This window comes from Amblyomma mixtum, chromosome 3, assembly GCF_055824585.1.
Source record: "Amblyomma mixtum isolate Tamu chromosome 3, ASM5582458v1, whole genome shotgun sequence".
In the NCBI taxonomy this organism is placed as follows: Eukaryota; Metazoa; Arthropoda; class Arachnida; order Ixodida; family Ixodidae; genus Amblyomma; species Amblyomma mixtum.
Genome location: NC_143014.1, coordinates 109,256,949 through 109,269,799, shown reverse-complemented (window position 1 = coordinate 109,269,799; position 12,851 = coordinate 109,256,949). Strand labels below are relative to the sequence as shown.

Below are 12,851 nucleotides of genomic sequence, written 5' to 3'. Positions count from 1 at the left end.
ATCAGCTTGTCGTCAAGAACGAAAAAGCGGCTTCCAAAGCCTACCAGAACATCTTCAAAACATGGGCCACTTGACTGACTGGGATTACGTGCGCATACTGAAAAAAAAAAAAATCTTAAATCTACGCTGCTGCGCAAGGAATTCCTTCAAATTCAAATTACAAGCGAAACGATAAACACGACCCGGGGCAATCTACCAGAGATATACGTACGCTCTGTACGACGTTTTTCCTTCATATGCAACAGCCCGTCTGTTTCTCTCATTGCGAAGAAGGGACTCGTAGCGGTGCCGAAACGTCAATGTGTTTTCTTTTGTTGCGAAAGCAACACTACGCGAGTCGCCAAGCCATTTCGTGGAACCGAGGAAAGGCCATACTGCGCATGCGCAAGGAGCAGTGACGTCACACGGGCCACAGCTGGCGCGCCGCCGCCGTCGCTACGCCGGTGCCGCCGCCGCGCTCGCCAGTTGCGCATGCGCAGTAGAGGCGCATAGCTAGCGTGCCGGGGCCGCCGCCGCTGCCGCGCGCTCTCCATCGCCTCTCTGTCTCTCCTCGTTGCTTTCGCAATCCTCCAGGCTTAGCCAGAGCTAAACCTCTGTTTTCTTCAAAATTCATCGTGGCGATTGCTTGTTTCTTGAGGTCCAGAATGTCCCTTGAACCCTGAACTATATCTGAATTAATTTTTAATACCCAACCCCTTCCTTTTTTTTTTAACCGCGGCCAAGTCATGTTCCTAACCAAGAGGCTCTCTGTTCATTATTTCTCATCGGCAGTCATCATTATCATTAACGTGAACCACCGCCACCACTGCTGGCACCTCGCAACGGTATTCATCATCTGCTTACTTGCAAAAAAGGGCGCTAATAACTCTAAGCACCAGTGACCCATCTGTAACCAAGAAGGAATATTTTCTTTCCAGCGGCGTTTTCGGCTTTCTATAATGGATTGACTGTATTGAAAATTGACTCCTATCGCTGAAATGCGGGCGCTCCAAGGCGTGCGGAGAAGCGAGCCCCGTGCTGGATTCCCGAAGCGCTTCTCCGGCCGCTCTCCGCGTCCCACCAGGACGCGAGGCGGAGAGCGGCGGCGAAGCGGGCCTCGCGCGTCTCCCACGCGGCGTCGTGGTGGTCGGCGGAGGGGAAGGAAGGGGGGCGCCGGCGAGACCGCCGGGCGCGCCGCCGCTCGCCGGGACCCCAGCGTCAGTCTGTGGCGGGACGAGCCGGCGACCGGCGCGGACCGTGGTCGACTTGAGCCGCGCGCCGGACATGTGCCGCCCTGCTCTGCCGCCGGTCGCCCCCGGGACGTCGTCCGACCGCGCGGCGCCGAAGGTCCCGCAGCGCTGCGCGGCCGCGGCCGACCCCTCCCTGCACCCGAACCGCTGCGTGTTGGAGGACGTGCTGAGAACGTGCTCGGCCTGAGACTGTTGGCAGCGTCTCAGCGGACACGGAGAGAGGTGTCGGTCTCCGATGTGTCGCTGCCTTGAGTTTGTCCCGAACGGCGAGCGTGGCCGGCAGCGAAAAGGCGGTCCAGCGACAGAGTATGAGCGGGATTAAAGTGCCGCTTCATCTCGTAGGTCGAACTCTGCGCTGTCGATGGCCCCGTAGCTGCGTCGGTCGCTGTCTGTGGTCTGCTTGCAAGATGCGGAAAGGTCTCGCTGCGGACGTCGTGGCTGTTAAGAAAGAACCGTGCATGCGTTCGTGTCACAGAGAAAGAGATTCGCCGTAGTGACAGGAAAATGACAGCGGACGTGTCACCACTGTGAGAGTGTGCCTGTCACCCTCCTTTACCCGTAGATTCCAAGTCTGCCCGCGTGCCGTGTCGGAACGAATGACTTAGATATCTTTGTGCCCAGTGCCGCTGTGACTGCGCCGTTTCGTATCAAAAGTCATCGAAAGCATCTTAGAGCTGCGCTAGAGCATTCACGAGTCAGTTTTTATTTAAAAGCCTGCCCGCAGTCACACCCGCGGTTCAAGCCGACCGCAGGCTGTAGGCAGGCGCCGAGTGTGCGGACGACGCTGCGCTCCGCCCACCCGGACTGTCTGTTTTGATTGCTTTCAAAGTAGCCATCGCCGTGCCTCTGCGCCGTTCACCGCAAGTGCCCGGCCTAGACACTTGAGCCTAGCCATGAATTACTCCGGAGGAACATCTTCCGTGCCCGGCAAGGTCCAGGGGGGACTGGAACGAAAGTCCGCTACGGGAAGCACCAAGAGAACTTCGCCACAGGACCCGACCTTACCCGAACAATTCTCGGTGAGTGTCGGCCCAGCTCGTTCGTAGAGCACGCCGGTATTTGTTTCCCCCTCGGAAGAAAAATTGCCCCCAGCCGCAGCTTATATGTCCGGCGAGCCTCGGTCGCACCGATTCATCTTAGCGCTTTGCGACGGCGCGCGCTTTACTCGCCAGGCCTCGGGCAACAAAACGAATCGCGGCTGGGCTCGCAGATTTGTGCGTGATTTTAGCCACGCGCAAATCTGCGTGCGAATGTCGCACTCATTCGCTGCAGTGTGCGAAGTGAGTAAAGTGCTTTTTTTTTTTGCTTCATATACGGGGAATGAGACACCCAAGCCTGCCTTGCTACGTGGTTATTTTTGTTTTATCAATGCCTTTATATACTGGGTTCGCAAACATGTTCGGGATATATATTAGCAAACTGAGCACTGAGATGCTAAATTTATGTTACCCTTGAAAGTGTTTCGTTCTGAGAAATTAGCGCTTGGTGGTCACATGCCGGCAGCTGTCCTGGAAATCACGAGTACTGATATTACTAATAAACTTTGGTTTCTCGAAGTATCACGGTAAATTGAAAATAAGCATGCAGAAAACTGTAATCGGTCGTATGTTAAATGGCGTGTAACCAGTGTCTTCCTTTTCCACTATGCTGCAATTGGTGGCATGTGATTCCATACGGCATCAAAATATTTCTTCCATAGCCTTACACGGGTTCAGCTTGAGTAAGGCGCCGGGAAGGATCGTTCGCTCTAATTTTTGCTGAGCGAACATTACAAACGTGGTGGTGTTAGATGTGCTCTTTTAACCTTTCACTTATTACTGGCAGAGTTTCTGCTTCCTAATGACACCGACGAGAAAAGGATGGTTGCAATGACGCAACCATGTCGGTTTTCCTGTAGCGTACGCAGTGCAATCCGCGCTGTCTCTGTCCCATTGGGCAGGGGTACAGGAATGAAAACTCTCAAGGCGATCCTCAGTGGATAGTTTGAATGCGTTAGCATTTTTCTGTTACTGCTTATTATGTTGTAGCTCCGCCTTAAGAGTACAACGCTATAGCGCTAATGAGTCAATGCCCATATATGCGGAATTGCTCCTTCTGTACTTTACGTTCATATATCACTGGCAATCCTCAAACAAATCCTGGCGCAGCGGTGCAGCGGTTAATCGATGCGCCACTGCCCCGGCACGTGGCTCTTCAAACAGCTACTCATGGGGCTTAGTTAGACCCAGGTTGCTCTTCCCGAGCGACCTGTCGCGACCATTCATTAATTAACCTACCACTGTGGGAAGTTAGCTCACAATCTGGTGGACAGATTGCGATGATGTCACCAGGTTCGCACCGCATCACGCGTGGTGGCGGTTGCCATTTCAGCCTGCACAGACCCTTCTTATGCTAACGCATTAATAATATGGTGCGGCTCCTTAATGGCGCATATTTTTTTTACCAATCTCGCGAAGTATGCTGACGAAACGCATGCGCTTCTACTGGCACGGGGACCATAGGAATGCACGTAGAGAATGAGGGGGAGGTGAGCCCCCCCTCCCCCGCTCCTAATAGACAGCGAAAAGGGGGGCACAAATTTTGCCCCATTCCTCCCTTTCTTACAAAAGCAAATAAGCTACCATAGACTTTGCTCCCACTCCCTTCTTTAGGAGACGCCCCTGCCCGTTGATGACAGCGACCCTGCGCGCCGAACAGCAGTTTGACACTAAGGACCATTGGCTAAGAAATGGGGCATGACGCCATCAGCAGAAATTCGCTTTTTAGATGGCCATTTGTAACTGCAGAGAAATCTGTGTGGTACGAATGTTTTCAAACCCTGGAAGATATTCGTGTCATCCGAAATAAGCTAAACTACAAATTTTGACGTCAGTAACGGAAATATGCTTTTCCTCACTCTTTTTTCATGCAGGCAAGAAAGCCCGTAGGAACGCCCATGAGTACGAGCCTATCCTTCCTACAAAAGAAACGATATGCGGATCGGATGCTTGGTACAAACGAATGGTGAAACCTCAAAACATATGCAGCAGACACATGGTGCGGGAATTTCTTCCTTAGTTTAGTCCAGGAGGCGCTCTAATGTCGGGTGAAAACGGGCGCTCATGACGCTTTCCACGTTGACGGAGATCAACGGCGCAAGACGCCTATCGCTTGCAGCGTTTCGGCCGTCGATGGAAATTTTTCTCTGCTCTACTCCGCAGAAAAATAACTGGCTCTATCCCTGCAATTATGCCGTGCATCGATGTTTTTTTCTCGAATTCTCTCCAGTGTTTATGGTGAGAGGCTAGAAATTCAGACACTGTGGGCTCAAATCGCGGGCAGCTTTGCTGCTGATACACGTCCCGTGGCCTGTAGGCGGCGCGCCATCACTGCGCTATGCTAAGTGCTGTGGCTGGACCCAATTGCTCGCTGGCTTTCGCTCGGCGGCTTGAGAGCTCGTGCCGTCCACCACTATTCGCAAAGACATTCGCCTCATCATGAAAGTAGCGCAGTTCCCACTACGCACTTTGGACGAAACTGTTTCATATCATTTGAATCGCGACGATGTTCGGATGTCCCATGGGTTGTTTCAGCAACGTTTTATCGTAGTGATGAAAATTTCATGTGAATGCTTAAAGATCGAATGCTCTTTGCCCCTAATTTAAGCAGGTAAAGCCAATAATGGTGGTACTGACGTCATAACGTGCCTTTTGAAAGCCACGCAAATTCTGCGAGAGTTTTATACCGCGACTGCAAACACCACTCGCTAGGTCGAATGTCGTCCCATTTATTTGGCATTAGGGGCGCTAGCGTTAAACTCGCAGGCTACGCAAGCTCGACTTTGGTAAGAGGGGTGGGCATGCCACTAACGACGTGAGCGTTCCCCCGCTCACCTATAAGCCGATCGCTGGACAAGCGTCCATTGATGGCGCACATCTTACAGACAACCCGAACCAGTGCGGCACCAAAAACGTATAAAGGAAAAGCTCGCAATGCTGGAGTTTTCTGAGAACAAACCAAATGCGCCACCTGATTTCGACGAGGATGAATTTTGTAGAGAAGGCTTGCGGCTTTGACTTAGGAGGTTCTTTCGTGGTACCAAAGGAGCCTCAGCGGCACAACTCCCCGAAAGAAGTGAACTTGTCCTCGTAGTTTTTCGTTCCATGCCAGGCTTACTGCACGTGGTGTCAGCCGCGGAGGACTGTATGTAGAAGAGCGCACTCGCCCGAGGCGAGTCTCCTAACAACGCACGGGCGAGCGACGCGTGATTCTCGGGCACATCGTCCAGGTGGCGACTCTTGCGGTCCTCGAATAAGGGGTGGGGCGCCGAGCGTATGGGGGGCACTGATTCAGTCGGGCCTGCAGCTGCCGACCCTAGTACTGTTCGGCGTGCGCGGGCGGCGACGCGCGGAAGGAAGGTCTGTCACGTCCTTTTTTCTCTCTTTGTTTCTCTTTTTAACCTCTTTGTAATGCCACGCTATACGTTTTAGTCTGATAAACGGAAGCCCATGTCGTGCGGCCGTCGTGTGCATGGCCAAGAGCGTCCGTCCAGGTGCAGTCTGATTCGTTTTTCAAGTTGTGCCCCGGATTTCGTTTTTTACTGTTGCGAGAAACCCATAAAAACGTGCGCTAGTTTTCACAAGCGCTTTGACTGCGACCTTCCCCGGAACTCTAACACGGAACTCGAAGTCAATTCTCTGTCACTAAACCATCAATGCGAGCTAGGTCTTCTTGATTGAACAATGGGAAAAAAAGGTCTTCTTGATTGAACAATCGGAAAAAAAGGTCTTGATTGAACATTGAGAAAAAGAGCTCAATCAGGCACACGTTCTTTTTAATGACGTAGTGGTGTAAAGTTACTACATGTTGACATTTCAAAACCCATCGACAACATGGTGACTTGCAACTACTTTGCCTACTGCTGGTCGAACAGAGGTTGCGAGTTAAGAAGTGGCTTTAAAGAAATTGCAATTACGTTAATTTTAGGGACTTTCAAGCCATTCCCGCATTTCTCTCCGGGTCTTTCTTCAAATCATGCAGATGAAAAGGAAGAAAATGCAAATTATTAACAGGGATAAAACCAATTACTTTGGCAACTTCATGAAAGGCGAACAAGCATGGGCTTGTTATTCGTGCCAGCACCAAGGTGAGCTGCCACACAGTACATCCAACAAATCTCAAGAAATAGACGACAGTACTACGTATACCCTACCAAGGCGTGCACCAAACCGTGAAGTTCTACAAGAAATCCCTCGTGTACCCCCATAATAAACAAAGAATTCGTGCGCTCTTCATACTACAAATGCCGATTTTAATAAAAAAGCAGAAACAATCTCAGAAGAATTGGTGCTCCAAATATGAAGGAGAAAAAAGTAACGGCAACTCTGTTGATACGAGAGGTTCGAAATTGGGAAATATTGCTTTCGACACACAATACTTGTTGTTGACGGATATCGAGTTACGCGCTTATTGGTCCCCAAGGCCGGCTTCTTTCCCTCAGAAGCCGGACAAGTGTGGGCTGAAGGGGTTTCTTGACCGCCGCACTCAAGCTAACACAGCACTCTATGAATACGCGGTGGCGAAAACTTTTTTCACGAAACTGGACGTTTCGGAAATGTATTTTTCTATAGAAGTAAAAAGAGTTTCTGCACGAAAAAAAAAAATCGAGATGGAGCTGCTGCATGACTGCTTGTTTGTCCCAAAACACCATTCTTATCTTACGAAGGCCGTCAACAGATTTCGTGCGTTCTCAGGCGAACAGTGAATAGGAGCGACGTACTTGAATTCAGCAGCCTCAGAGCGTTTCAGGAATGTGCCTCTTAACCGCTGCTTACCGTCGCCGCTGAAGAAGGCAGGCAAGACGTTGGTGAGTTTCTGATGTTACAGAATCTCAAGTTTTACTCAGTTTATAGGACAGGGATCCAACTCCAGTAACATTATATTTCGGATGGATGGATGGAAAAAACTTTATTGTTGATAAATTTAAAGTGTTCTTCACCCTTACGGGTCAATGGGCGCCGTGGTCGATCCTTGGTCCAGGAGGCCGCACTTGACTGCTGCCATCGTAGCTCGGCGTACGAGAAATCGTTGCGCTTCCTCGTCCTCGCAAGCCAGCAAGTGCTCCCACTGCATCACACTCGGGTTGTTTATTCTTGGCTCTAAGTCTGCCTTAGGGCAGGTCCATGTGACATGTTCTAGTGTAGGTTTACCCTGACACCATGGACATTCGTCTGCATATTGTGTAAGGAAAATGTTGTGTAGTCTGTGCAGGTGCGGGTAGGTACTGGTTTGTAGTCTGCGCCAGTCTATCGCCTCCTCTTTGGTAAGCCTTTTTGGTTCTCTTCGTTCAACGTCCGTGCCTCAAGAGACACCACGCACCCGCTACCATCGCGGCCTACCAGTCGGTGTGCCGGACGACGGGAAAGAAACATAATCGAAAAAGAAAGGATCACTTTATTAGGACTGTTTTCTTAGGCGTGTATTAGATAACAAACTCGTGCTAATGATAAATATATAAGAGGAAGTACAGAGAAGGAAAATGGATTTGGGTGAAATATGCAGTGCGACGGACAGATAACCGATGGTATCTTGAAGTAACCGAGCGGATCTTGAGAAAGGGAGTCCTAGTTGCGGTCAGAAGAGAGTTAGGTGAGCAGACGAGATAAGCAAAACTGGATAGCATCCGGCACGCGCAGGACACCAGTAATTGGAGATAAATGGAAGATACTGTTGCCGTGCAAAGGACATAATCAGAGCTGATGATAATAATGTTGTGTTGATAATGCTGATGTCTGTGCTGATCTATTCGCTATTGAAGCGAAACTCAAAGCGTCTTATGTTGTAAAAGTTTTTGCCGGAAAAGCGAGAAAAGCTGATATTTAAACGAAGCCATACATTTTTTTTTTCTTGACTGCGAAAGGCTCATTAGTGTTATTAATGTAGCTGGAGCACTTTTGTGCAGATTTTGCACTTTCCTAAGGCGCAGCGTTCTTTTTCACGCCTACTGGGATGCTTCGAAGTAATTATCTGCGTTAGATGTAAGAAATTCTATAGGTGTCTAAACCTCGACGAAATTAATGTAGATCAGAACATTGCGCTTCAGATTCCCTCGGGCCTCATTTTTAATTTGCGTGGAGCCGTCTTACCATGCGGGATGTTGCCATTACCTACTGGGGTAGCGAAAGTGAATGAAGCTGGAAGACTGACTTCCCAACTGGCAGTCGTGCGTGCCATTCTCCAAGGGCACAACAACAACAACAGTTCATTCGCCTCCGTGCCAGCAGTGTAGCGGAACGAGGTGCGTAACACAGCGTTGATGTCACCCCCCCTTCCCCGACAGAGCCAGGTGCGTCCATTCACGCTGCGGCAATGTCCAGCGTGGCCTCGGCTCAGTCGGTGCCTGGTGCGGGGTCGCTTTGTGAGGTTCCCGTTCGGCGGGGCTGCAGTACATACTGCGCGAATCGTACCCTGCGTGTTCCACTCTTTGTGCGCGCCGTGGAGGTCGGATTCACCTAATGACTTTCCTTTGAGGCTGTCCTCCCTCATTCTGGCGTGCTCGCGCTGCCGCTAGTCGGGGCCGTCGGCGAAGAAAGACGTCGCTGTTCGTCTCTTCCTGAGTAATGATTTTTACTTTTCCTTCACGACATTTCCTCGCATTCAGCCAGCTTTTCTAATAGTTTTTCTAACATTATTTTGTTCTTGTCTGAGCTGTCATGCAATTTACAGCCAGCATCGAGACGCATTCGCAGTCGTGTTCGCTCTTCGCAGTGACGGCGTGCGCGGGTCAGCGAGTTCCAGTGCATTGATTACTGGCGAAGTGAGGAACGCTCCACTGCGTCACACGTTTTCTTGGCGCCCCGAATGTGCGAAATTCCGTTGCTCGCGGTGGAAGAAGACAGGGAAATGATTACCACCGGGAGAATAGGCCTGAAGCATGAAAAGCTTTCTCCGCAAGACATACACGGACACGATCGAGGCGGGCACTGGCAGCCAGGCACTGAATAAATAACACAAAATTTGCTGAGAAAAATTATGTGAGTTCTCTCAAAATAATAATACTTTATAACTACTTAGATTTCATGGAACGCCTTTAGTTCCCTTGGTCGGTTTGGATTATATTAGATTTCTGGGGGTTTCTTTGATTTCGATTAGATTTTTTAGCCTTAGATCTTTTAGCTTGGTTTAAACTGCTTGGGACTGCGATGACCTCTTTTAGACTTGATTAGGTTTCTTTGAGTTCGATCGAACTATCGTTTGTTCGTTTTTTTAACATGGCTTTTAAGTAAACTCTGATTAGTTGCCTAATTTTTTATATTCTAATTGAACATTACATTTACTTTGTCATTTGTGCTATGAAGTGTACAATCACACGCAAATTTGTTAACTGATTAAGCTCACGTTAATTTCGATCAGCACTATAGGGTGTCCACCAACTAAGCTTCAATGAACAGCATGAATGCTTGCATTCCTGGACATTTACATGCATGGCTCGACGACAGCGCCTAGCCTGTTTTGTTTCCAGGTTTTATTGTCCATTCTTACCTAAAGCACACGAAAGTAACGGGCTAATTTTTAAAATTATATAAGTAAGCGGTCATCCTTCCCCAACCCAAACTTCTGCGCCGAAAATCTTCTCTCGCCAAGAAATGAATGTATTACCACGAAGTGATTCATTCTTCTTTTTTTTTCATTTTTATTACTTGTTTGACGCCGAAGTTGCACTTTTATTCATTATTTTTCGGCACACTCGACGAGATATCTGCTGTATGCTTGCAACACTTGGATAATTTTTTCACGAACGGTCGCAATAAAACGCAAGCGTAATTCTGCAGCGCTCGAGGGTATTCGCGATAATTGGAGCAGATTGCCCGATACGTTCCGCGTCATGCTCAGGTACAGCGCAGTGCGGAGCCGCGGCATTCGAGATCTATAGGACGGCAGTCTTGCTATCGCGATTTTCGTCTGTGGCTAAAAGTTTGTCCAGTTAACAGCTTGCTATTGTAGAATTTGTCTACCTGCCCACCTGTCGTCATCACCACGTGAGAATATTTTAAGACAACCCAGCGAGAACAAAATAACTGTCTGTACACGTGCCATTAACCTAATAGTGCGACTGCTCCTTTTAGATAATAAAGAAATTGCAGTGCGATGACAGCCTTACAAACGCTCTCTCTGCAAAGCGTATCATCCGTTGAAATTACGCAGTCTGGTGCTGTGTGAATTACTATTCCGTTTTTTTGGTTCCTCCCTTACTGAACGGGAAGTAGCAAGCAAGAGACGAGGAAGTAACAGAATAGTAAGCACCGTCGATCGGTAAACTATTTTATTCGTAAAACTATACGCCGTATTGCCATTAACACCAAGAAGAATACTTTTGTTGTTTGTAAAGCTGATGCATGTCCTGTACGTGGGAAGCAGAAATCTTTCTGTTTGTCAGACTTCACTCTGGAATAAAGCTTTTTCGTGGTTCTAAAAACGAAGCCTTTCTGCAATGTCCAGCAAGCTAAAATTTATTTGTAGCAACTTAGTTCAAAAACTAGCGAGAACGTTAATAAAAGTTCGCAGTTTTTTTAAATCTTTTGATTGACTAAATTTTGCTTTGGAACCAAAAGCAGACAACGTACGAGCGAATAGCCACATTGGAATATATGGCGATGCGATTAGGTCTTACTACCGGCTGTCGCTAGTATATTAAAATAATACTATCACAACAAGTGGGAAGACGTAAACCTCGCGGTTATATACCTGGAGGTTGTACTTCAAATTGTAGACTCGAAATTACTTGAGACGTTCGAATACCTCTTTTTTTTTTGTACAAATCTGCGTTGCAGCGTTCACGTTTAGAAGTGTAAAATTTCTAAACATCCTCCGCTGCGCTAGAGAATGATAGCGGTTTCTCATCTTTTCTCAAATTGCAGTTCGTCAGGTGTACATTGTCTAACAACAAACAGTATGTTCCGCACATTATCAAGGATACGTGAACATCAGAAAATGAACATAGGGAATATGGTTTTAAAGTTCACCGTTGCTTCAGCGACTGTTGCTGAACAATTCACTGTTGCTAGTGGAATTGACTGGAACCATTTGGTAGCAGGGAGGCAAACTTCCGGCATTGAACCCATGGTGAGATAATGTCACAGGCCATGCTCCAAAACACAATGCTGATTTCTGCGCGTAAAAAGATAACCTTGGCGATTAAAACCTGTTCGTGATATCACCGCCGAAAAGTGACGTGTGAGCTCGATCGACGTGTGAGTTTGATCATTTGGGCACTGTTAAGTTTGGCGAACACGGGCCTGGGAAGAATTAGTACCAGACGTGACTCATCGCGAACCAAATGTACGCCGAGGCCTGGCGCCGCCGGCAGCAGCGGCGGAAGCATAGACGACGGCGGCAGCGGTAGTGTGGTAGCATCACCGGACGGGGTGATGCTACGCAAGGTCAAGCTGAGGCTGCTAATTGAAAGATGGCTGTGTAATCGACAGAGGTCTCGTGTTTCGGACGAGTTCGAGGACGTTCATTCACCTGCTGGGAGACTGCTGGAAGCTTCTTCCCCGAAGGCAACGCACAGAAGACTTGCCGCAGTGATCAAAGTAATACAGCGGTGTTTGATGACTCAGTTTCTACTCCTTCCCATCGACCGAGCTGCGAGAGAGCGTACCACCAGTGTCCACATCGGCCCACCTGATTGGACTTCATTCTCCGAACTTGACCTCCCAGGCAGGGATCTGGGGAATACGAACCTATTTAAAGGGATGATGTTTTGTGACCGGAGCACTTCCATCTCGACTGTAAATATGTAAAATAAACCTTCTGTACAGTTTCCTCTATATCGGAGTTAGACACCGCCCTTCGGAGCCGGGACCTGCGGGGCTCAACGAGTCATTCATCTCCAGGCCCCCTCCGTCTTCAACACTGGCGACAGCGGTAGGATTGAAGCGCAATCCTCAACAGCACTCAGGATTACCTCAGTGCCCTCTCGGTAGGGAAAAGTATATCTCGAGCGGCCTATTCCAATTGTATTTCATATCTTTATTTCACATGTTAATTAACATTTGGGATTTATTTGGCAGCCTGCGAAGCTAAGGTAAGTGGCAGGGCATAAGTTATTAGGGCCTATCTGAAAATAATGTTTAGCTAGTCACTAAACTCAGCCCCCCCAGACTTTTTCGAATGAGCCTCGACATCTGTAGCCGAAGAAGTAGCGGCACCTTATTTTAGTCTTCATCAAGTCGATGCCCCCGAACGAAAAAAAAAAAGCTGGTTGCGAAAGTTTACGGTACACAGGGGTCATCAGAGACCTAAATTTTCTGTCAGGTTTGTTAGGCCTCGCTGCTTTGGTCACAGAGGACCGAGGAAGTGCAGACTGCAATATCCAGTTCTATGTGAGCTACGAGGAAGTTTTTGTTTTTTTCAGAAATGGCTGCCCACAAACTTTTTAAGCAGACTGAGAATTTAAACGAACGCACGACAGCTGCAAAAACTGGTCACGAGTAAAAAGAAAAACGCTCCCGTCACGTTCGCGACAAAGTTGAGCGCGAATGCACTTGCACCGGTACCCTTCGCTGCCGTCACCGCACAAACGCTGTCAGCAATGGCACGACGAGAGCTTCGAAGTTCAGCTCGGTATAGCGGCTGGCATAC

General features: G+C 48.7%; 1 protein-coding gene across 2 annotated transcripts in view; it reads left to right on the top strand.

Annotated features, from left to right (window-relative positions):
* The first annotated feature begins 2,107 nt into the window (after positions 1-2,107).
* LOC149351327 (inactive dipeptidyl peptidase 10-like) overlaps positions 2,108-12,851 on the top strand; it is a 357,475-nt gene continuing 346,731 nt past the window's right edge. For both annotated transcript variants that reach the window (XM_089580665.1, XM_089580664.1), the window contains exon 1: positions 2,108-2,248. In XM_089580665.1, the coding sequence (XP_089436791.1) occupies positions 2,123-2,248 (126 nt within the window). In that variant the 5' untranslated portion in view covers positions 2,108-2,122. The remainder of the gene's footprint in view (positions 2,249-12,851) is intronic.